At 37.4% G+C, this 25,545-nt stretch overlaps 2 protein-coding genes and 2 long non-coding RNA genes across 4 annotated transcripts; 1 reads left to right on the top strand and 3 right to left on the bottom strand.

Annotated features, from left to right (window-relative positions):
- Positions 1–3,277: 3,277 nt before the first annotated feature.
- On the bottom strand, positions 3,278–8,427 carry LOC117296353. The gene is made up of 3 exons (XR_004519743.1): positions 8,321–8,427; positions 5,090–5,194; positions 3,278–3,304 (listed from the first exon to the last, which is right to left on the bottom strand). It is a non-coding gene; the product is annotated as an uncharacterized LOC117296353 (long non-coding RNA).
- Positions 8,428–10,854: 2,427 nt separating this feature from the next.
- Positions 10,855–19,456, bottom strand: LOC117296798. Its single transcript, XM_033779857.1, has 6 exons — positions 19,305–19,456; positions 17,876–18,075; positions 16,264–16,525; positions 14,551–14,733; positions 13,782–14,043; positions 10,855–12,385 (listed from the first exon to the last, which is right to left on the bottom strand). The coding sequence occupies exons 1-6, from the start codon at positions 19,315–19,317 to the stop codon at positions 12,304–12,306; spliced, it is 1,002 nt and encodes a 333-aa protein (XP_033635748.1). The 5' UTR covers positions 19,318–19,456; the 3' UTR covers positions 10,855–12,303.
- A 123-nt stretch (positions 19,457–19,579) lies between these two features.
- LOC117296797 (iron-sulfur cluster assembly enzyme ISCU, mitochondrial-like) lies at positions 19,580–22,136 on the top strand. Its single transcript, XM_033779856.1, has 5 exons — positions 19,580–19,777; positions 20,291–20,404; positions 20,914–21,024; positions 21,391–21,469; positions 21,958–22,136. The coding sequence occupies exons 1-5, from the start codon at positions 19,685–19,687 to the stop codon at positions 22,041–22,043; spliced, it is 483 nt and encodes a 160-aa protein (XP_033635747.1). The 5' UTR covers positions 19,580–19,684; the 3' UTR covers positions 22,044–22,136.
- A 1,258-nt stretch (positions 22,137–23,394) lies between these two features.
- On the bottom strand, positions 23,395–24,259 carry LOC117296959. Its single transcript, XR_004519828.1, has 2 exons — positions 24,228–24,259; positions 23,395–23,463 (listed from the first exon to the last, which is right to left on the bottom strand). It is a non-coding gene; the product is annotated as an uncharacterized LOC117296959 (long non-coding RNA).
- Between the last annotated feature and the right edge of the window lie 1,286 nt (positions 24,260–25,545).

Below are 25,545 nucleotides of genomic sequence, written 5' to 3'. Positions count from 1 at the left end.
GTAGACTGATCCGAAGATGTTGATTCTCTTCAGGAGTACTCAATCTCTTGATGCCTGTAAATATAAAAAAATATAAAAAAAATATTACTTTTACATAAAAAATGAACCTATGACCCTAACCATCCTGGGGTGGATTTCACAAATGGTTAGAAAGATGAAATAAAACGGTGAAAGTTTCAGCAAAATAGGTTAATTGGTTCTACTTGCTTAGAAAACAGAAAGAAGCAAAACCCTGTCACAGTAGCGATGAATCCATCCAAGGTAAAGATTTTGATACATCAACAAACTATGTTTGCTTTTTTCCCAAACATTTAAAAATAATTGGCCAGGGATTTCCTTAGAGACTGTCACTGATTTTTGCTCTCTGTTTTCACAGGTAAAATATAAAACCTCTGAAATAAAACAAACCTATTTGTATATCAAAATATTTGGAGGGGTTTCCTGTTAATTTTCAAAATTTACCAAATGTCAACTTTCAATTTGATGTGGTGCAATTTTCAACCAAACACAGTACAAAAAAAATGGCCAGGGGTTTCCTTACGGGTGGCGAACCCTTTGTCACTGAATTTTTGCTCTTCTGTTTTCAGAGTTAAAAATATAAAACCAAATAGTTTGGGGCTTGTTTTGCAAAACTTATAAATCACCTTATATGAAGTGGCGCATTTTTCAATGAATAAACCAGTCACAAAATCGGCCTCCTCATCAGTAAGACATCTCTGTGGCATCAGGTCGGCATCGTTGTCGTCGTCGCCGGTGGTGATTTCATCTCCTTGTTCCAGTGAGCTCTTGTCTTGAGATCTATAAGTGTAGACCGATCCGAAGATGTTGATTCTCTTCAGGAGTACTCAATCTCTTGATGCCTGTAAATATAAAAAAATATATATAAAAATTACTTTTACATAAAAAATTAACCTTTGACCCAACCATCCTGGGGTCGATTTCACAAATGGTTAGAAAGATGAAATAAAACAGTGAAAGTTTCAGCAAAATAGGTTAATTGGTTCTACTTGCTGAGAAAACAGAAAGAAGCAAAACCCTGTCACAGTAGCGATGAATCCAACTAAGGTAAAGATTCTGATACATCAACAAACTATGTTTGCTTTTTTCCCCCAAAATTAAAAAAATAATTGGCCAGGGATTTCCTTACAGACTGTCACTGATTTTTGCTCTCTGTTTTCACAGGTAAAATATAAAACCTCTGAAATAAAACGAACCTAATTGTATATAAAAATATTTGGAGGGGTTTCATGTTAGTTTTTAAAATTTACCCAATGTCAACTTTCAATTCGAAGTGGCGCAATTTTCAATCAAACACAGTTAAAAAATCGGCCAGGGGTTTCCTTACGGGTGGCGAACCCTTTGTCACTGAATTTTGCTCTTCTGTTTTCAGAGTTAAAAATATAAAACCAAATAGTTGGGGGCTTGTTTTGCAAAACTTTTAAATCACCTGTTACGTAGTGGTGCATTTTTTTAATGAATAAACACAGCCAAAAAATTGGCCTCCTCATCAGAAAGACATCTCTCTGGCATCGGGTCGTCGTCGTCGCCAGTGGTGATTTCATCTCCTTGTTCCAGTGAGCTCTTGCCTTGAGTTCCTCTCAGTGTAGACCGATCCGAAGATGTTGATTCTCTTCAGGAGTACTCAATCTCTTGATGCCTGTAAATATAAAAAAAATATATAAAAAAATTACTTTTACATAAAAAATGAACCTTTGACCCTAACCATCCTGAGGTCGATTTCACAAATGGTTAGAAAGATGAAATAAAACAGTGAAAGTTTCAGCAAAATAGGTTAATTGGTTCTACTTGCTGAGAAAACAGAATGTAGCAAACCCTGTCACAGTAGCCAAGGTAAAGATTTCGATACATCAACAAATTATGTTTGCTTTTTTTCCCAATCATTTAAAAAAAAAATTGGCCAAGGGTTTCCATACGGACACGAACCCTTTGTCACTGATTTTTGCTCCTCTGTTTTCACAGGTAAAATATAAAACCTCTAAAACAAAAGGAACCTATTTGTATATCAAAATATTTGGCGGGGTTTATGTTATTTTCCAAAGTTTAAATGTCTTGATGCCTGTAAATAATATAAATAAAATAAAAAAAATTACTTTTACATTAAAAATGGACCTTTGAACCTAACCATCCTGGGGTCGATTTCACAAAGAGTTAGGACTGGTCCTAACTTAGGGCTAGTCCTAAGTTAGACGAGTAACTTGTCCTAACAAGATAAGACTAGTCTTAACTCTTTGTAAAGTCCACCGCAGATCCTTTGCAAGATCCAATTGCATGTTTTGTTGGATGCACTTGTAACCAAATTGTGCTTTAATAATAACAATAATAAAAATTATAATAATAAACGTATTTATAACGCGCCTTTTCCAAAGGATACAAAGCGCCAAATATTTTTACTGCAAGGTTAGTGGGACAAAGATTTTGAAATTATGAGACCTAATCCTTAGCACACCATGTAATGGTTTACATGGTGCTACAGCGCATACAGCAGCCACAGCCAGGAACACCAGGGCGAACCCCTTCTCTTTTTCGATAAGTGCATGCACTGCATTCTTTTACATGGGACCAACGGCTTTACGTCCAATCCGAGGGGCGAAGCAATGGTTAAGTGTCTTGCTTAAGGACACAAGTGTCACGGCTGGGGAGTCAAACCCACACTCTGCTGATCAGAAACACCGAGTTTGAAGTTGATGCTCTTAACCGCTCGGCCATGACACTTCCGACGACGATTTACATACATGTCATATGAACAGTGAATTTCTGCTTGTACTAATCCGCATATAGCACTGAAATCCGTCATTCAGTGACGCTCGTGGCTCTGTAACAGTGTTACCCATGATCACTAGACCATTTGTTTCATTCATCAAACCAACTCAGCTCCCTTGAAAATAAACTGCCTGTGCAGCCAAATATGTAGTGACCACGCTAAATAAATCTACAATAAATCTATGGAAACTGTATGATAAACCTAAAAGGGTCTACAAGCCTAAAGCGCGGTTCATACTTTCTGCGAATGCGAAGCAAATTTTGTTGTCACGAACTCGCAATGAATAACTCGCAACAGTTGAACTGTGTTCAACCCCTTCGAAACATTTCCTAAGAGAACAGGGCTGTGTCGCCAAAATTCACTTTGCATTTGCAGGAAGTATGAACCAGGCTAAAGTATAGATTAACTTACTTGCATGATGGGCAGAAATAGAAGACGGTTTGTCCTTCATCAGCTGATTGTGTTTGCCTGGTGTGGAAATGGAAGTCCATCATGACTGCACTTGGCACATGCCCTGTCAATCTGAAACCAGACCAGATACAAAAATGAAATTAAGAAGTGATGAAAAATAACCAAGCCTTGAAAAAACAAATCTGTGATAATACACCTAAAATACAGGGCCATAAGTTTGTTTTTTTGTCAATGATTTTAATGAACAATATAAAGAAAGATGAAATAAAACTGTGAAAGTTTCAGCAAAATAGGTCTACTGGTTCTAATTGCTGAGAAAACAGAAAACAAAACCCTGTCACAGTAGCAATGAATCCATCCGAAGTAAAGATCTCGATACATCAACAAATTAGATTTGCTTGTTTCCAAACATTTAAAAAAAAAATTGACCATGGGTTTCCTTACGGGTGGCGAACCCTTTGTCACTGATTTTTGCTCCTCTGTTTTCACAGGTAAAATATAAAACCTCTGAAATAAAATGAACCTATTTGTACATCAAAATATTTGGGGGTTTACGTTATTTCTCAAATTAATTTGAAGTGGCGCAAATTTCAATCAAACACTGTTAAAAAATTGGCCAGGGGTTTCCCTTGGTCACTGAGTTTTTGCTCTTCTGTTTTCAGAGTTAAAAATATAAAACCAAATATTTGGGGGCTTGTTTTTCAAAGCTTACCAAATGATAAATCACCAAGTAATATGAAGTGGCGCATTTTTCAATTTAGAAACTGTTAAAAAATTGGCCAGGGGTTTCCCTACGGGTGGCAAACCCATATCACTGAATTTTGCTCTGCTTAAGAATTAAATATAACACCTCTGAAATAAAACAAAACTATTTCTAACCAAATATTTGGGGGGGGAGGGTAATTTTCAAAAAATTACCATAAGATAAAAAAAATCGCCTTTTAAAATAATTTGTAAATTTTTCAATTAAACAGTTAGAAAATTGGCCAGAGGTTTCCCTACGGGTGGCGAACCCATTGTCACTCAATTTTGCTGTTTTCAGAAGGATAAAACCTAACAAGTACAAACAATGAACTTTGGGGGTTGCTTTTTTTTTCAAAATTTACCCAATGATAAACCACCTTTTATTCAAAACAAAGTCTTGCATTTTTCTTTCAAACAATTTCATAATTGACCAGAGGTCCCCCACAGGTGGAAAACCCTTTACACTGATTTGTTTTTGTTTCTTTCCTAAAATAAAATAAAACGGTGAACCTAAACTTTTGGGGGTAATGTTCTTCAAAAGAAACCATATGAAATAAATCACCAAATAAGTTTAATCTTTTGTGCATCTTTTTTTCATAAACCAATTTTTAAAATGGCCAGAGATTTCCCTGTGGGTGGTGAACCCTTTTCACAGATTTTAATAGTACACAGCACTGATTGTACATCTGTTTTTTTTAATTGAGAGTTAAATATAAATGATGAAACCTCTGAAAGAAAAAAATTAAAACAACATGTTTTGGAGGCGAGTATAAAATGAAACATTTTTTCCTTTTTTTCAAGATGGCTGCCATTCTTTTTAAATGTCAAATATCCATTGTTTTTTCTACTGCTGAAACATACAATACAGAAATGAAACATTTTGGTCAAGACATTCAGACAAGAAATTCAGATTGTTGTTTTTAAGCTGAGATCGTTTAAAATAACCCATAAAAAAAAATAATAATAATAATAAAAATAAAGATGTGCATAAAAAAAATTAAATAAAAAATTAAATAAAAAAGGAGGCGGCCTGTAAAAAGGAAGCGGGTGAGGATGCTAAACATGTTTCTTTTGTTACTTGGCCTGAACAGCAAGATATAAACCTAAACAATTTGGATATTTCCTAAGATAAAACTCCAGTGTTTCACTCACCAGTGGTCCTAGGTCTTTCTGGTCGACGACCTTGTGACGACCCTTCAACATTCTTGTGAGAGTTGAGACGCGGGTATGAATGATAGACCACACCATGTGATGCAGCTGTAATGAGAAGGAAGACAATAAGTGGCTTTTCATTCATTCAAAAATATGCCGTCTGTGCTAATGATAGTTGGTGTCTTTACAAAAAGGCGAGTTTTGATTAATTTACCTTTATAGCTAGTTCTAAGCCTAGTTTTCATTGTTTTGCACCTCAAAATGTTAGAATATTGATAACATTTCCTTTGTTAGGGTAAAACAAATATTTTTATTGTGTTCTTTGATTAGTTTGTTTCGATTTGATTAAAAACCTAATTTGCAGGAAAGGAAACATACATTAATATATATATATATATATATATCATATATCAAATAATAAACCACAAGGGAAACTGACTGGGAACATTTTTAAATGATTTTGGATTGAACAAAGAAAAATTGACTAGAGCGGGATTTGAACCAACGACCTCCGGTTTAACGTGCCGGCGCTCTACCAACTGAGCTATCTAGCCCTATGTTGGTGGTCTCCCAATTTTGTCAATATCTATGTTCGTGGGTGCCTGTCAGAAGCCATTAAACCGCAAACTGCCGTGTAGCCAGGGATCACACCCGGGTAACGATACAACCTGGGAAGCGGCAGACAGGGGATCACCTTAAGGGGATGCGACTTTTTATATCAGATATCAAATAATAAACCACAAGGGAAACTGACTGGGAACATTTTTAAATGATTTTGGATTGAACAAAGAAAAATTGACAAAGAAAAATTGACTTGGGAGACCACCAACATAGGGCTAGATAGCTCAGTTGGTAGAGCGCCGGCACGTTAAACCGGAGGTCGTTGGTTCAAATCCCGCTCTAGTCAATTTTTCTTTGTTCAATCCAAAATCATATATATATATATAATCATTTAAAACAAATGTTCCCAGTCAGTTTCCCTTGTGGTTTATTATTTGATATCTGATATAAAAAAGTCGCATCCCCTTAAGGTGATCCCCTGTCTGCCGCTTCCCAGGTTGTATCGTTACCCGGGTGTGATCCCTGGCTACACGGCAGTTTGCGGTTTAATGGCTTCTGACAGGCACCCCCGAACAAAGATATTGACAAAATTGGGAGACCACCAACATAGGGCTAGATAGCTCAGTTGGTAGAGCGCCGGCACGTTAAACCGGAGGTCGTTGGTTCAAATCCCGCTCTAGTCAATTTTCTTTGTTCAATCCAAAATCATTTAAAACAAATGTTCCCAGTCAGTTTCCCTTGTGGTTTATTATTTGATATCTGATATAAAAAAGTCGCATCCCCTTAAGGTGATCCCCTGTCTGCCGCTTCCCAGGTTGTATCGTTACCCGGGTGTGATCCCTGGCTACACGGCAGTTTGCGGTTTAATGGCTTCTGACAGGCACCCCCGAACAAAGATATTGACAAAATTGGGAGACCACCAACATAGGGCTAGATAGCTCAGTTGGTAGAGCGCCGGCACGTTAAACCGGAGGTCGTTGGTTCAAATCCCGCTCTAGTCAATTTTCTTTGTTCAATCCAAAATCATTTAAAACAAATGTTCCCAGTCAGTTTCCCTTGTGGTTTATTATTTGATATCTGATATAAAAAAGTCGCATCCCCTTAAGGTGATCCCCTGTCTGCCGCTTCCCAGGTTGTATCGTTACCCGGGTGTGATCCCTGGCTACACGGCAGTTTGCGGTTTAATGGCTTCTGACAGGCACCCCCGAACAAAGATATTGACAAAATTGGGAGACCACCAACATAGGGCTAGATAGCTCAGTTGGTAGAGCGCCGGCACGTTAAACCGGAGGTCGTTGGTTCAAATCCCGCTCTAGTCAATTTTCTTTGTTCAATCCAAAATCATTTAAAACAAGGGAAAAGTTTCCGTATGGCGCCACCACTTTTTCATTCGATATAAAATAATATAGGAACTTATTTACCTGATTCATATATCCCTTTTTGTAAAAATGAGTGAAAAAGTGGTGGCGCCATACGGAAAGTTATCCAAAACAAATGTTCCCAGTCAGTTTCCCTTGTGGTTTATTATTTGATATCTGATATAAAAAAGTCGCATCCCCTTAAGGTGATCCCCTGTCTGCCGCTTCCCAGGTTGTATCGTTACCCGGGTGTGATCCCTGGCTACACGGCAGTTTGCGGTTTAATGGCTTCTGACAGGCACCCCCGAACAAAGATATTGACAAAATTGGGAGACCACCAACATAGGGCTAGATAGCTCAGTTGGTAGAGCGCCGGCACGTTAAACCGGAGGTCGTTGGTTCAAATCCCGCTCTAGTCAATTTTCTTTGTTCAATCCAAAATCATTTAAAACAAATGTTCCCAGTCAGTTTCCCTTGTGGTTTATTATTTGATATATTATATATATATATATATATATATAAAAAAAAATTAAAAAAGGAATGTAATTTTAGAAAAAAAAACGTGTTGGTGATCGATTTTGTAATCACGAGTGCCCGGCAACAGCGCAGCAGGTTGCAAAGCACACACCATGCCTCATCAAGATTTGAAAATCTGAAACATTCATTTCCAAAAAAGACAAGTCAGACAGTCAATCTCATTGAGGTAAATTAAATACTATATTATTTCATATCGAATCAAAAAGTGGTTGTGCTAAGGGTATTTCTTTTAGTTTTTTTTACCACAACTAAAAAAGATCTTGAATTTATTTATATATATTTTTTTAAATAAAAAATATAATAACATGACCAAACAACAGCGGATGATCCACCAGGATGCAATCATCACAAAGGATGATATAAAAGGCAATCGTTAACCCTACAGACAGGCTTAGTAGTAGAAGGCCGAAATAATGTAAATTACAAAATTAATATTGAAAACTTAGTTTACTAAAAAAATTATTTATAAATATTTGTTTTTATTACTAAAAAAAATATTCATTTTTGTTTTGTTTTAAAACTATAAAATTATCAGTCCCAGGTCATTTACATCATCAGACTCAAAGTCATTGAGCTGAATTTGCATTAATGTATTTAATATTCAAAGTCTGAGTGTTGCGATCATGCATCAGCCTCCTCCCCCACCGCCTCCTTGGCCTCGTCCCGACTCCGCCTACCCCTTTTATAAATAACGCACAACACAAGTCAAGGGGGCTATCACACACAATTTTACAAGCTCCGGTTTCCACAATAAATATATATATTCCAAACTTACTTTTTGCATCTACTTTGTGAGGACATGTCTTGCATTTCATAACTACCGTTCCTTTTTCAGGAAACGGTAAAATGAAGCCAAATTGCGGGCAAAATTCTCTCGAAGAAGCAACTCCCTCCTCTCCGTCCATGTTTTAGAGAAATTCTAATCCAGCGTGCGTTTCTGAATGGGACGCAAGTGATTTATCAAGCCTGACTTCACCCATACGTTCAGCGTTGAAATTGGTTTAGGGTATCTGACTAGGTATTAAAATAGGAATCGCGCCCTCTGTTGGTGGATTGTAGAGTCTCCCGCGCAAAGTTAATTGAGTTGGAATCAATTAATAGATCCACCTGCTGAGTGATTTTGATTAATTCTGGTTAAAGATACAAATATAAACAGTAAAATTCAACAAACATTATCCCCCATAGGAACCACACCACATCACGATCTAAGAAAGAAATCCCTTCCCACTACTAAATAAAAATCGCTTTAAATTTTGTTTAAAATAATCCCTAAAACATTACAAAAGTTGTCTCTCACAAAAATGCAAAAAACAAAGAAATAATATTATTATTATATGATTCAAAAGTTCAAATGCTTTACTTTTTGAGAAAACAGTAAAACAATATCAATTCTCGAGTAAACTTTTCAAGCAAATTAATTTGCAAAAAATTCAAGCAAAATTATAGCCTTATAGATTTTTTTCAAGCGAAATTTGAAAAGTTTACAAGGCTAGTCTTGTAGACTTTTTCAAGCAAAATCAGACAAGTTCACAAGGCTATAGCATTTTTGATTTTTTTCGAGCAAAATTTGACAAGTTCACAAGGTGCCTTGTAGACTTTTTCAAGCAAAAAAGTTCACAAGGCAATAATTATAGATTTCTTTCAAGCAAAATTTATTTGACAAGTTCACAAGGCCTTGCAAACTTTTTCAAGCAAAATTTGACAAGTTCACAAGGCCATATAGCCTTGCATACTTTTTCGAGCAAAATTTGACAAGTTTACAAGGTTATAGCCTTTTTTCTCCTTTTTTCAAGCAAAATTTGACAAGTTCACAACATAGATTTTGTTCAAGCAAAATTTGACAAGTTCACAAAGGCTATAGCCATGCAAACCTTTTCAAGCAATATTTGACAAGTTCACAAGGCTTTATATAGCCTTGTAGACTTTTTCATGCAAAATTTGACAAGTTCACAAGGCTTTTAAAAACACAATTTGGCAAGTTCAAAAGTTTGCAATCTTTTTCAAGCAAAATTTGACAAGTTCAATTGCAAGTTTGCAAATAGCCTTGTAGACATTTCCAAGCAAAATTTGACAAGTTCACAAGGCCTTATAGATTTTTTTAAAGCCAAATTTACAAGTTCACAAGGCTTTATGTGAACTTGTCAAATTTAGTTGAAAAAGTCTACAAGCCTTGTGAACTTGTCAAACAGTGTTTTGAGTCAAAAACAAACTTGTCAAAATAATCTTGTGAAAACGATTTAAAAGGAGGACTGCACTCTGCTCTTAGGCATTTCGGTTATACCACCAGCAGTAGGCGTGTGGGTCAAGATCACTGGTCTTGGGGAAGCGGGTTCCAGTGTGAATGTTCATATCTTATTGTCAAAATTTAAAAAAAAAACCACATGAGGCAAAGTCCAGCGTTTATCAAATTTTTCAGGACAATCACGAGGGGAATCCAGCATTTCAATGATTGTCCTAATAGGCTATTCCGAAATCAAATCGGGTCAACCTAACGGGACAAAATATTGAATAAGAAAAACATACAAGGGGTAGGTCCGTCATTTTAAACCAACTTTTTGCCAAAATTAAAATACCACAAGGCTTTGACTTTCTGACCATTTTTATCATTTTTTTTGTTTTTGCAAAACAACTCTCCACGGGGAAGTCCAGCATTTTTATCCAATTTGGGGCAACAAAATGGAGAAAATCTCAACCGGTCGGCGTCCACAAATTTTATAAAAATTTAGCACAATTTAGCACAAGGCAATAGGGTCCAAATTCAGAGTTTTAATCGACATTTTTAGTTCATAATTTTGCTAAAATTTCAAAATTTATGCTGCAGTCTGAAGACAACACCCACACGTGGGAACAAACAGATGAAATAAACAAAACATTCACTTCTTTTTGTAAAAATCCACATTGAAATGATCTTTAATACAATGTACAGTCGAATCATCATCACTTTGATACCCATACAGGCAAATAACGGTACAGAAACATTTGTCATAAAGGCAGTGGACACTATTGGTAATTGTCAAAGACTAGCCTTCACAGTTGGTGTATCTCATCATATGTATACAATGACAAACCTGTGAAAATTTGAGCTCAATCGGTCATCGAAGTTGCGAGATAATAATGAAAGAAAAAATAACACCCTTGTCACACGAAGTTGTGTGTGTTTAAATGGTTGATTTCGAGACCTCAAGTTCTAAATCTGAGGTCTCGAAATCAAATTCGTGGAAAATTACCTCTTTCTCGAAAACTGTGGCACTTCAGAGGGAGCTGTTTCTCACAATGTTTTATACCATCAACCTCTCTCCATTACTCGTCACCAAGAAAGGTTTTATGCTAATATTTATTTTGACTAATTACCAAAAGTGTCCACTGCCTTTAAGTGAGGTTTTAATCATCACAAGAATTTCAAAAGCCAGAATTCGCAGCTAACCGGTGAAATATGCTTTCTGTAAGCACAGAATTACCTGCTTCCGTAAGCTCTGATTCTGTGCTTACGGTAAGCAGAGCCTTTAAATTGGGCCCATCTTAGGTGTACAGTTGTTGTTCGAGAGACACTATGAAACAGCATCAGTTCAGCTATTAACAAAATCGTATGAAACACAATATAAAAAGTACACAAGGCTTGTATACTTTTCGCTGCAAAAAGTGCCCAAGTGAACTTTTCATTTGAAAAGTGTACAAGGCTATAGCCTCGTGAACTTGTCAAATTTTGCGTGAAAATGTGTACAAGGCCAGCCTTGTGAGCTTTTCCCTCGAAAAAGTACAAAAGGCTTTATAGCCTTGTGAACTTTTTCGCTCGAATTTGAACTTTTTTGAGCGAAAGCTGACAAGTTCATACTTTTTCAAGTGAAAAGTTCACAAGGCTATAACGTTGTGAACTTTTCGCTAAAAAAGTTGACAAGGCTACTATGGTCTTGTGCATTTTAGAGCAGAATTAGTCTTGTATATTTTATCAAATTTTGCTGTTAAATGCACAAGGCCTTCTTTAGTATGAAATTTTGCTGTAAAATGCACAAGGCCTTGCGCATTAATGCACAAGTCTATTATATCGCCATGTGTATTTATCAAATTTCCCAAACATGGGGGGTCTTTAGAATAGCATTAGTTATACTAGGAAAAAAAGAACAGGAATATTCTGCAGAATGTTTCACGACTATGCAGATTTTCGGAACATTCTGCAGACAATTCTGCAGAGTCAGTGAATATTCGGCAGAATTAGGGAACGTTCTGCAAAATCAAGAAACATTCGGCAGAATCAAAGAACATTCTGTAGAATCAAGGAACATTATTTAGAAACTTACGCTGAATCAAAGACATTCTGCAGAACATTCTGCAGCATTAAGGAACGTTCTGTAGAATCGAGAAACATTGTGCAGAATCAGGGAACGATCTGCAGAATCAGGGAACATTCTATTCTGCAGGGCATTTTGCAGAACCAGCTACAGTGATTATAATTCACTTATAAGGCATCTTTTGTGACATCACCAGAAATATACAATAATGATATTCTATAAAAATATTAACAGCAACAGGCGTATCAGCTGTAGAGCCAAACCCCTTAATAATAATTATTTCGGGGTAATAAGGTTGGCTTAGTGGTTTCTTTCCAAGCTTTTTACCTCGTCCGTGGACCATTGCTTAAATCTCACCTTATACCACTGTCCACTCGACTGAGAGTTAGGCCAATAATCATGGCTTTCAAGTCGCAAACTGCCAGCAAGGCAAAGGTCACCACTCTCAACTCTACTGAGAGTTCAGAATTCTTCAGGAGGCGAACCCAAGAAGTCCAGCTTCGACCAATTTGTGGACCTTGCTTCGCATATCTGGGCCTGCAGACTGTAGAATCCTTGTGGGATGAAAACAAAAAAGACAAGTTTAAAAGATTTGTAAGATTTGAATTGTCATAACCATCAAAGGCAGTGTGGACACTATTGGTAATTACTCAAAATAATTGTCAGCATAAAACCTCACTTGGTAACGAGTAATGAGGAGAGGTTGATAGTATAAAACCTTGTGAGAATTGACTCCCATTGAAGTGACGTAGTTTTCGAGAAAGAAGTAATTTTCCACGAATTTGATTTCGAGACCTCAAATTTAGAATTTAGCATCTGAACGCACACAACTTCGTGTGACAAGGGTGTTTTTTAGTTCATTCATATCTCGCAACTTCGAAAACCAATTGAGCTCAACTTTTCACAGGTTTGTTATTTTATGCATATGTTGAGATACACCAAGTGAGAAGACTGGTCTTTGACAATTACCAATAGTGTCCACTGTCTTTAAAGAATTTGTAGTTTCAATTCAATTCTCAATTACTTTCACAGTTACTTTTTCTTCTTTTCCCACATGTGATTTTGTTGATTGTGCATCTTTGTGGTTATACCAGTCAATAAGTCATTTGCGAGTGATATTTAGATCTGACACAGCGACTTGCTTAGACACAAGTTGATGCTTAAAGACAATGGACACTATTGGTAATTGTCAAAGACCAATCTTCTCACTTGGTGTATCTCAACATATGCATAAAATAACAAACCAGTGAAAATTTGAGCTCAATCGGTCATCGAACTTGCGAGATAATAATGAAAGACAAAACACCCTTGTCACCTGAAGTTGCGTGCATTTAGATGGTTGATTTTGAGACCTCAAGTTCTACCGTAAATCTGAGGTCTCGAAATCAAATTCGTGGAAAATTACGTCTTTCTCTAAAACTATGGCACTTCAGAGGGAGCCGTTTCTCACAATGTTTTATACCATCAACCTCTCCCCATTACTCGTCACCAAGTAAGGTTTTATGCCAATAATTATTTTGAGAAATTACCAATAGTGTCCACTGCCTTTACATTTGAATTCCTCTGTTCACTGTTTTGAGTACCAACGCAAAACCTTGCTCTAATCATGTGACATAACAAATGGAATATACAACTTGTACTTAAACAATCTTGGTCAGCTGTGTATTTTGTCAAATATGCCTTGAAAATGCATGGTTTTCCTTTAATTTTTACTAACACGGTCGACGAGTCAGAAATTTGACTCCACAAAATGGCGATGCGTGTTAGTTCACAACGTGTAAGGAAAACCGTGCAATTTTGAGGCACTTTTGTTTGGATCATTATATTCTACTTTTAAAACATCTTTCCAATCATATGCATTTTTATAACAAATGATTTTTAAACGCTTTTTTTCATAGACCAACTCGCCAGATCCAAGGTAACATGTCCCTTTAAATCAGTAATCGTTACCTCTGTCCCTCATCTGGGTTACTCCTCAACGCTTCCATTAATCTCTGTATCCTCTGATCCACCATGATCTCTCTAATCTCCGCATTAGATAAGATCTGTTGCATCTTGGCTTCATCGGCAGCTGTGGCTTGGTTGGGATTAGTGCTACTCCTGACAGCGATGTCTGCTTTGGACGAGGCGTCTTGCGTTCTGATGTTTGGGTTGACAGGAGGGGTTGGGGTCGGCTGGGCGGCTCCTCCACCCATGGACGAAAAATGTTCACCTGGGTAGAGCAAGATAATGTTCCTCATGAAAGTCAAAACAAATCACGGTTAAAAAAAACGGTGTAAAAAAATCTTAAAATGGTGTAAAATGCTGTATTATCTGATACTTTTTGTTTGCCAGTTTAAAAGTAAAATCCAAAGCCCTTAAACTCAGAAATAACCTCAACAAAACTTCTGTATAAAAACATACAGACCAGTATGAAATGTGGCATCATCAAACGTTTTTTTTTATTTTGACAAAAATAAGAATTTAAGGGTATCAACACATTGGCATTTTGCCATAAGGTTTAGAGGCTTAAATACTTTTTACCCAATTTTCATGAGGACTCTACCTATAGAAAAATGAGTGAACCACAAAACTGAATTTTACCTCGAAACCCCACTGTTTGCTTTTGTTTGTTTTATGTTTTTCTGCGCATTGAACACACAGCAGGGTTGATATTAAGTGCATTGCAAGTCTTTATTATTGGTATTATTATTAGACTTTAAAAAAGGCAGATCCTCACCAAGCAAGCCGCAGAAATCCTTGAAGAACTGTTGGACGTCTTCGTTGTCCTTGTACTCCAGCATGGCTTGCTGAGGGTTCGATTGAAACTTCTCAACTGCTTGAGCGTAGCGAGGGTCCGTTAACTTCTTGGCCATGTTTGGGTGTTTCTCCAATTTGGTCAAGAGGTCATCGGTTATCCACTCTGAAATTCAATTAAATAGTTCATTGTTCCATATTAAGTAGTTGAGATCTGGGTCCAAGCTGCCTAAAGGGCACTGCTTGAGCGTAGCGAGGGTCGGTCCGTTAACTTCTTGGCCATGTTTGGGTGTTTCTCCAATTTGGTCAAGAGGTCATCGGTTATCCACTCTGAAAATTCAATTAAATAGTTCATTGTTCCATATTAAGTAGTCAAGATCTGGGTCCAAGCCTAAAGGGGAGGTATACGTTAGAAGCCTTGGTTGAAGCATGGAGGAAGGAAGGGAAGGAGTTCGAATGACGAGACTAACCGCATAGTAACAAAAGAAAACCCTGACAATGCCCCTGTCTGTCCAGTGGAAAAAGATCACCCATTGTTTGTGTAAGGTATGTGGGTGATTACAAGGTGTCATTAAAAGAACGCGGTACCATGGGTTCCACTTTGAAGTTCGAATTCCTTCTCTTTCTTCCTCCATGGTTGAAACCATTATCACATTTGATCGTATAAAGCATTTTGAGAAACATTTCACTTCAAAGTAAAAAAGATAACAGTTTTTATTATGCCAACAATTTTAATCTTCTCAGATTGTGTATTCCAATTGGGATTATCCTTCCAGCAAGGACATATACTAAGATAGGTTAGCGGTAAAATCATCGCTAACAATCGGTTCTTTTTAGAACCAAAATAAGCTATATACATGGTGTTACCTCAAAGCTTTCTGAGTAACATACATTTCTGATTAAAAGCAAGCATACTTTGATTTTTTCGAACTGTTCGATTATTTAATAGATGTTAAATTTGCATCGGGATAAAGAATATTAATTTTTGGTTTTACCCATATACACCGATGTGTGTAGCACTGTATACTCAGTACTTCCCCGAGTCCTGTGAAAAAAAATCACAGGCATTTTACTCGGGTGGGATTCGAACCCACGACCCTTGCGTATATGGGTAAAACCAAAAAAAAATTAATGTTCGATTATTATAATCCTGTATAAATGTACATCTGTACATGTTTTGAAAATTTCAGTTTCATTGGTCGCATTTTTTGAGGTATCATTGAAAATCCTGAAAGCCATTATACACTTTCGGCACAGAAAAAAAAAAAAAGTTCACAGATTACAAATAACTTACAGGGTTTACAGAAGGTAATGGTGAAAGACTTCTCTTGAAATAGGATTCCATGAAATGCTTTACTTTTTGAGAAAACATTAAAACAATTATCAATTCTCTTTGTCGAGAGTTACGGATTTATTTTAAACACATGTCATGACACGGCGAAACGTGCGGAAACAAGGGTGGGTTTTCCCCGTTATATGACTGATTGAGCCTAAATTTTCACAGGTTTGTTATTTTTTATATCAGTTGTGATACACAAAGTGTAGGCCTATGGACAATACTGTTTACGGAAAGTGTCCAATGGCTTTAAAGTTTAAGGACATCAAGGAATACACAATTTGAGAGCTGTTTATGCGGTAACGCTTCTAAGATTCAAGGTTTGTAGTCATACTGTAACACATAACTTCGATTGAGTACCTTTATTCTGAAGAAGTGGAGCAGTTGCCTTCAATGCTTCTTGAACTTCATCCATCCGATATCGATCTTTACTGTCGCCGGACCCTTCCTTTGGGCGGATCACTGGCATTTCTTCTACTACTCTTGACTTCTGCGCAGACTTCACTGAACTTGCTTTTGACTTTCCAGAAGATGTGACTGTTTTGTTGCTTGGTCCACCGAAGAGAAACCCTTTCTTCATTCCACCGAAACCACCCGATGGTGCGACTAGTTTTGTTGTCTCCTGTAACCATGGTTACATTTCAGAATCAAAAATTATAAAATTAATTTAAGTGGGTTCCAATAACTTCATTTACAAAAATATTATTTTCCTAATTTTTTATTTAACTTTGTTCACACAAATCTTTAACAATTTGGTGACATTGGTTTGTGGTGCAACAGAAGCGGTCAGTCATGTCCGTTGGCAAATGTCTGGAATCGCCTTCACTGTAGAAAAAGAAACAAGGTTGAACGCTCTCAAATAACCCGTATTGCTTATACATCGACTGTGCTTCCCAAAACAAAAGTACACAAATACAGTCACAAAACGAGGGTTAAAAAAAAATGCAGAATTATACCAACTCAATTAATGTATTTCTTGACACTCTAGGTCGCCCTTACAATCGATGTTTGAACAAATTTTAGGTCTGTAGGTAGCTGTCATTTTATTTCTTTTATTCTGGTTGTAAAGCCAAGCAAACCTAATCACTGCACTAAGCCAAGAACCCAATGGAGAGAAGACAAGGAAGGATGTTTTAGATGTGGGGGGAACACCCCACAGAGTTATTCCAGGGAAAACCCGCGCAGTCAGGTAATAATAATAATAATAACATGCATTTATATAGCGCTTAATACAAGGTTTCTAAGCGCTGAACAGAAAGTGAATGATAACAAAAGAAAGACAGTTAAAAGTGGGATGAAATAGCAGAAACTGAACAGACTAGATGGATTTAAATAAGTGTGTTTTTTGAGCAGTTTTAAATGAGTCCAGTGAAGATGAGGCTTGGATATGAACGGGGAGATTGTTCCAAAGAGTGGGAGTGGCGATTGAGAAGGATCGGTTTCCATAGCGAGTGCGAGGGATAGGACCAGAGTTGAATTCCAGGCGAGCGGTCGGAGAACACGAGTTGTAGGTTGCTTTTTGGGAATAAGTAACTCTGAGATATATTTAGGGGCTAGACCATGTTTAACTTTGTAGGCAAGAGTGAGAACTTTAAATTGGATCCTTTGAGACACAGGGAGCCAGTGTAAGGAGCGCAGAACAGGAGTGATGTGATCTGATTTCTTTGTGCGAGAAACTAGACGAGCTGATGAATTCTGTATACGTTGGAGGGGAGCAATGTGGGATTGAGGAAGGTTGATGTAGAGACTGTTGCAGTAATTAATCGAGGTGGGATGGTAGGGACTGAAAACCCTAGAGGTCCTAGAGAGGTGAGAGGGGAGGAAAGATACTACTTCCCCAACCTGAACACCAACAATGCACATGACTACCCCTCGATCAATGAAGAGGCATTGTCCTACAAGCATCCCCCATCGATGGATCAAAGTAAAGTAAAGTAAGTAAAGAATGGCAACTAAACGAATGACAAAAAACCTTAGGAGAAGTCTCTTTCATAGGTTTCAAGCTCTCCGACGCCTCCCTGCTGGAGGTTGACAGAGATGCGTTGCCATGGTGACCGTTGGGAGAGGCTGCCTTGACCGGGATGGACTGGGAGGATAAAGAGGATTCTTCGGAGCTCATCATCTGCTTTGCCTTCTGAAGTAACTCCGTCATGTCCTCCAATGGAGGGACATCTGTACAAAATAAACCAAAAACACTTTTTGCTGTATTTTACATCTCGAATTTATTTTATTGACAGAATTTTCATTGATCAATTTAAAGTGTCACTTCTACCATCTACTTTGATCAGTTTTACTTGGCTGTTCCCAAGGGCAAGGCATAACGTGTACGTTTACGTTAGTTTATTCAGTCAGCAGGATCTATGGCATAAGTTTGGACGTAAGGCTTAGCCTGGTTGATTGTTTGTTTGGTGCTCAATCAAGCAGTAGAAATACAAGTGCCTCCAGGCTAACAAAAAGGCCCTGAACTGAAGAAACAAAGTGTGATATGTAAGACATAACTTCAAGGAGCAATAATGACCATCAAGATTCTAAGAGTATCTTGCTAGCTCAAGGAGAAGGACACAAGTGTCATGACACGGTTGGAACCACACACACACTCTGATGCATGGTGTCTTGATGACAACGACTTGAATACAAATTTAATTTGATGTGCTAAGTGTGCATGCTGGGCTATTCTTCTTCTGTTGTCGACTTCACTAGTGAAATATTGAGTCTACTGAAGTGAAATGTGATTGGTTACAATGAATTAAATATCAATGTATATTTGGTTTGCGGTAACACCATGTGTGTATCTACTTGCCAGGTAGAGTTGTTCTTAGGGAACTGTCTTGCTTTATTCTACTGCCGTGGAGCAGATAATCGGAGGTTCATGGGGGAAAACGGATTGTTATGAAGTGTGAGTGCATCAAGGGGGGCTGGGGTGTTTTACTTTCATGCCTAACTTATCATATCTCTGGATTCTAATAAAGTAGCCATAATGCCTTAGGACAAAAATGTAATTAAATTTGTTAAGTAGTAATTGAATAATATTTTGGATTTATTTTGCACGCCATACTAGCTTCTGAATATTCAATAAAATACCAACCAATGAAAGGTGTGAAAACATATGACGTTGCTCCAATGTCGTGCATGCATTTGCACTGTGTTAATGGCGGACTGTCTCTCGCAACGTAAAACCAAAACTTTAAAAATTTCAACACACCATGAAGTGAAAGTGTTATTGTTAAAAAATTGGATAGATGATTTGAAAAATAAAACAATTTTCCTGTTATCCTACTGAAAACACATGACACCAGGATATTAACTTTAATAAAGTAATCTGTTGCTCTTTTGACTTTTTCTTTCTTTGTTTTTTTGTTGAACTTGAACTTCAAATAGATATTGTGAATGTGAGGACTTACCGTCATCATCCATGGCAGGATAATTCAGTAGGTGGAAGACAATTTGAGATTATCTACAGCAAAAACGTCTCTACTCTCACTTAAAATTCAGCAAACAAAACAAAAACCAGAGAGCTGCTGGTGGAATAATTAATATTTTGTTGCTACCGCTTTTTGTTGTGATAGCGCCACCAAGTGGTAATGTTTAGTTAGTCGTAAACAGTTCACTGGTTCACTGCAATGTCACTGTCCAAACAGGTAACAAAACGCGGGAACCATGTGTGTACCATGTCGCACTAAAGTTGCATAAACAAGAAATCGGTAGAACTTGCGTAGCATTCGTGAAACTTCTTAGCCTTGTTTTCCATATTTCATCTTCTAGAAACAATCAGAAGTTCAGAATGTCGATTGCTCGACAGCTCGGGAAGTCGCTCCGTCCACTGCTGCAGTCGAGAATTGCAACCTGTGCATCGGAAGCGTCTTATCACAAAAATGTAAATCATTTCTTCTGTTCGGGTGTTTGTTTTTGATGATTTCGTAATGCATTAACAATTAAGACTTCTCTTGAAATATATTAGTCCATGAAATGCTTTACTTTTTGAGAAAACGGTAAAACAATATAAATTCTCGTTAGCGAGAATTACGGAATTGGTTATAACATGGAGCAATAAGGTGATAAACACATGTCATGACATGCAACATGCATTTGCAAGGAATTTGATAAAACTACCAGACTACTGTATCAATAATCATGTCAAAGTCAAACAACGGTATTTACTCATCTCACGTTATTTTTGATTTGCCCACATAAAGATGGCCCCACTTTTGTCTTTACTAGTTTAACACTCTGTGAGTGTGACGTGACTCGTGAGGTGGTGTGCTGTTACAAATTATTGAGCTATTTTTCCTGTTGTTTGTTTTTCTGCATGATATAAATAGTACAACTAGTTGGTCTAGCCAAGTTCTATTATAACTCATTTTTGTTAACTTAATATTTTATAATGCAGGTCATCGACCACTACGAAAACCCAAGGAACGTGGGTTCTATGGATAAGAACGATGATTCTGTTGGAACTGGTCTTGTTGGCGCCCCAGCATGTGGTGATGTCATGAAACTTCAGGTCAGACAAGTTTATCAGTGACTGCTCCATACTCTCCGACACCCCTGTATTCTATAAAAACACTAGAGTTAGGATAGACACTAGGGTTAGGACTAGGAAAATACACTAGTGTCGGAGAATAGGGCTGTCAGAACGGTAGGGTTCAAATTTCTTCGTCTTTGAAGATAGTCGCACTGCCTGACACACCACGGCGAACTTCTCTCTTTGTGAAAGTTTTTATAAGAACACATGGGACCAACGGCTTTACGTCCCTTCTGAAGGACAAAGCAATGGTTAAGTGTCTTGCTTCAGGACACAAGTTTCATGACCGGTAGGCGAACCCACACTCTGCTGATCAGATACAGCAGAGGTTGAGTTCGATGCTCTTAACTGTTCGGCCATCCCAATGACACTTTAGAAAAAATTGTGAAAGACCACATCTGACTGTCGCCGAATTGTCCAGTTTTGACTGAAATTGGTATGGTATTCACTCAATTATAACTAGTTGTCTGTTGTTCTTGTTTTTTCAGGTCAAAGTTGACGAGAATGGAAAGATTGTTGATGCAAAGTTCAAAACGTTTGGCTGTGGATCTGCAATAGCATCAAGCTCTCTGGCAACAGAATGGGTCAAGGGAAAATCGGTAATTAGCTTTTCAATAATTAACTTCTCAATTAACTTCTCAAAGGGTCAATGTTTCTTACAAAGACATGGTTACAAATTTGTATTACTTTTCAGCAACTCGGCTTTTGTGGACATGTCTGCAATGAACACCTAGTATTGTTTCAACAAAAACATGCGAAAGAGGATGATTTTTAATGGTCAGACAGTAGGAGGGTTGACTGTGTACCCCTATGCATTCAACTCATGTACGTAATACACCAGACGGTAGACTGTACTCTTATGGAAGAAGAAGAAGAACAGAATATTTCTCATTCAAAACCTCGTTGGATGATATTAAATGGTCAGACAGTGAGAGGGTTAAAGACTAATTTCTCTTGATCTATAGGTTGACGATGCACTGAAAATCAAGAACACAGACATCGCTAAAGAACTCTGTCTTCCTCCAGTCAAGCTCCATTGCTCAAGTAAGTTATAGATCAGATCAGGGGTTTGCGCATTATGGGGGTTGTGATTGTCTACAAAAGATTGCATTTAACAATTTGACAAAGCAACTGTCGCTGGAGTATGAGAAATTTAAGTGGTTAACTGGCAACTTGTAACTCGGCAATTACAAATTTACCAGACATTACTTGAAAATGACTCATTGCCTCATTTGACACGGCCATTCAAGAAGTAATAATATTATTTTGTTTATAAACCCTTACACCAGAATGTATTTTTAAAATCACTGTACATGTATACTCAGTACTTTGTAGAGTTCTGTGAAATAATAGAAACAGTCAAATCACTCTGGTAGGATTCGAACCCTGTGTTTTTTTCACAGAACTTGGTTAAGTACCGAGTAAAAAGCGCTTCAGTGCAAGGGTAAAACAATGTGTGTTATTTATCCCTGATCCCTTAATAACATCTATTAATATCTTTATTGGTTCATATTTGTTTTTGTCTTTGACAGTGTTAGCTGAAGATGCCATCAGAGCAGCTTTGTCAAACTACAAGGTGAAGAGAGAGGGAAAAGCCAAGGCACAGGTGGCCATTTAAATCAGAGAACGACTTGACGTCACAGAGCAGTTAATCGTTGTGGCAGTGCAAAAGCTTTGCATCTCTTAAAATCGTATTTATCTTAAAAACACAGGTTTGAAATTGCATAGCGCTTCTATCCTGCGTAACAAGACATCAGTACCAATACTAGAGGGGGAGCGATTTCACTCACTGAATTTGCGTTGCAAAATACTTTGACCCAACAGATTTTGTGCACAGTTAAAACTAATATTCAATAGTGCAAATAATGACTTTTGAGTAGCAGCCGACACATTTGCATAGCATTTTGCTTCGCTACAGAAGGGAAATTGTTCTCTACTAGTAAACTAAGAGAGGTAAGCAGTAACACTATTGTAAATACCATGCTTTAGTAAGTGAAACTGGATAAAATGGCTGCTATCAACATCACTTTGCAAGTGCAATAGACCATGTGACTTGTGATGTCACATTACTAAAAAAAACAACAGAGCCTGGGGTGGATTTCACAAAGAGCTCAGGTCTAGTCTAGTCATAACTTGGGACTACGCCTAACAGGAGATTAAAAACTTAAAGAAAGTCCGAGGTCTCGTCCTAACTCGAGGTAAAACTAGTCTTTACTCTTTGTGAAACCCATCCCAGGACTTCCGGCAGGCACGATATGTACACAGCTCAATAGATGAAACACAATTCTTACATTTCAAGATAAGTGCATATAAACACGTACATGTATTTCAAATCATCTTTTCAATTGAAGAAAGAGAACACTACCCCTACAGCTTGATTTTGTGTGTGGTAATATTGATACAAAATGTAGTTTATCATGTGCCGAGGGTAGTATCTTGCCTGCCAGAAAGGCACAGGAATGTACAAGTCACTGGACACTATTGGTAAATTAATGTCAAAGACGAGTCTTCTCACTTAGTGTATCTCAACATATGCATAAAATAACCAACCTATGAAAATTTGGTCGTCGAAGTTGCGAAATAAAAATGAAAGAAAAAACATCTTGTCACACAAAGTTGTGTGCGTTTAGATGGTTGATTTCGAGACCTCAAATTCTAAATCCGAGGTCTCAAAATAAAACTCTGGGAAAGTTACTTCTTTCGTAAAAACTATGTCACTTCAGAGGGAGCCGTTTCTCACAATGTTTTATACCATCAACCTCTCCCCATGACTCGTCACCAAGAAAGGTTTTATGCTAATAATTATTTTGAGTAATTACCAAGAGTGTCCACTGCCTTTAAGGGTTATGGTCTATAAATTGTACTCTTCTCACACAAAAGTATTATTCAATTCAAAAACTACTTTTCAAAATGAGCAATAATTGTAGTTTTTCTCTTTTCATTAGTATAGTTATCGTTATTCTTTACACTTGTTTCTGTACAATAGATACAATTACCCTGGCCCAATTTTCATAGAGTTGCTTAAAGGAACACGTTGCCTTGTCTCAGACGAGTTGGTCTATAAAAAGCGTTTGTAACTGTTTTTTATCAAATGCATACGGTAGGAAAGATGTTTTAAAGGCAGTGGACACTATTGGTAATTGTCAAAGACTAGCCTTCACAGTTGGTGTATCTCAACATATGCATAAAATAACTAACCTGTGAAAATTTGAGCTCAATCGGTCATCAAAGTTGCCAGATAATAATGAAAGAAGAAAACACCCTTGTCACACGAAGTTGTGTGCGTTTGGATGGTTGATTTCGAGACCTCAAGTTCTAAACTTGAAGTCTCGAAATCAAATTCGTGGAAAATTACTTCTTTCTCCAAAACTATGGCACTTCAGAGGGAGCTGTTTCTCACAATGTTTTATACCACCAACCTCTCCCCATTACTTGTCACCAAGAAAGGTTTTATGCTAATAATTATTTTGAGTAATTACCAATAGTGTCCACGGCCTTTAAAAGTAGAATACAATGATCCACACAAATTTGTCTCAAAATTGCGTGATTTTCCTTTTACTGTGCGCACTAACAAGGTCGGCCATTTATGCGAGTCATTTAGTCGACGAGGTATAAGGAAAACCGTGCAATTTAGAGGCATGTTTGTGTGGATCATTGTATTCTACTTTTACAACATCTTTCTACCCATATGCATTTTATAACAAACGGTTACAAATGCTTTTCAAAGACCAACTCGACCGATCCAAGGCAACGGTTTTTAAGCAGAAACAAAATGCAGCTCCATAAATTTCTGCCAAGCAACAGTGAAACTTGAATCGTACTTGAGGCATCAAGGCATACTGTTTGTTCTTCAGCAGCTCTATGAAACTGGGCCCCAAACCCCCAATTTGAAGTTAATGATCAACTTTAAAGATAAGTTTACTGTGGTATTGTTAATATAAGAACCTTTGAATATTATAAGAATAACGCACAGTTTAATCGCTGATATTCTAAGGGGCTGTTTATCTTAAATGCATAAAGGATAAGATTATCCCTCTATTAAACTAGTTATATGTTTCAAATGATTTCATAATTTTTCCTCTTGTTTTTTGTGACTAAAATTAGGGAGTTCTTTCAGGGTTTACCCGTGATGTCTTTAGTGACTGGCAGGAACAGCTAGCGTAAAGATGCTATGTCAGATTTGTTGCCGATTTGACCCAACAATTTTAATTTAAAATTCAATGGGTATTTTGATGGGAGTCAAGAAAGTTACAAGCTTTCATTTGAGCCATTGTTTGAAAAAGTCTGCCAATTATTAGTTGCAGTGAAATAAAGTGCTCAAAATTAGTTTTTGTCGGGATCCCAACAATATATCACGTGACCAACTCTTATGTGTTTTAAATTGGTGCCATGGTTCCTGACCATTAAAAGTAAAAGTTGAACTTTTATTCGTTAGAGCTGGTGATACTCTTTGAAATACCATTCACTCAAAAAAATCTATTTTTTAATGTTTGGTCCAAAAATCTGACATAGCATCTTTAAGTCTGTCATTATTTTCAATCATCCATGTATCAAATGAAATAGACATGCTTTTTTAACACTGAGCTGGTCAGCCGGACCACTTAATGTGAATTTTGATTGGTCCTCGGGGTGTATTAACTGGCACTTGGCCCGAGCTGGCCTTAGATAATAGAAAACCTGGTTTTTTTTCATGCCCATAAAGACAAGTCAAAAAACCACGGCCCACTTTCATGGCTTTCTCTGCTTACCAAAATCAAACAAGTGGTGCCTGTTTACCAGTTTAGCAGGTAGCATTTTGTAAGCAGTAAGCAAAAAACAGCTATATGAAATTGGTTTAAGATCATTTTTTAAAATGAACTATGACCTTGAATGATGTGTTACATCATATCTAGCTGGAGGCATAAAGAATAGACCGATCCAGTAGGCCCCGCCCATGATGCACGTGTGAGCAAGAACACGCGAGCCTCTCCAATGCCTTTCTGCATAACTCTGTCGCCCGCCCAAAGATACGCACACGCATGTCGGACCTTCGTGGCGTTGTGATTGGTCAATATGCAATGGGGCGGAGCTCAGTAGATGGGTCTATTCACACTCCCTTGAATGGTGTAAACCATGAGTTG

This window comes from Asterias rubens, chromosome 11 (genome assembly GCF_902459465.1).
Source record: "Asterias rubens chromosome 11, eAstRub1.3, whole genome shotgun sequence".
In the NCBI taxonomy this organism is placed as follows: domain Eukaryota; kingdom Metazoa; phylum Echinodermata; class Asteroidea; order Forcipulatida; family Asteriidae; genus Asterias; species Asterias rubens.
The sequence above is the reverse complement of the archived record's forward strand: the minus strand, read 5'-3'. Positions and strand labels throughout refer to the sequence as shown.

What these genes read in the sequence shown, in the direction of transcription:
- LOC117296797 (XM_033779856.1), top strand. Translation starts at nt 19,685, where the DNA reads ATGTCGATTGCTCGACAGCTCGGGAAGTCGCTCCGTCCACTGCTGCAG. An exon ending in GTGATGTCATGAAACTTCAG is followed by an intron (nt 20,405 to 20,913) that starts GTCAGACAAGTT and finishes TTGTTTTTTCAG; the next exon opens with GTCAAAGTTGACGAGAATGG. An exon ending in AATGGGTCAAGGGAAAATCG is followed by an intron (nt 21,025 to 21,390) that starts GTAATTAGCTTT and finishes CTTGATCTATAG; the next exon opens with GTTGACGATGCACTGAAAAT.
- LOC117296798 (XM_033779857.1), bottom strand. An exon ending in TGAAAGAGACTTCTCCTAAG is followed by an intron (nt 16,526 to 17,875) that starts GTTTTTTGTCAT and finishes CCATGGTTACAG; the next exon opens with GAGACAACAAAACTAGTCGC. An exon ending in AACCCAGATGAGGGACAGAG is followed by an intron (nt 12,386 to 13,781) that starts GTAACGATTACT and finishes TCATCCCACAAG; the next exon opens with GATTCTACAGTCTGCAGGCC.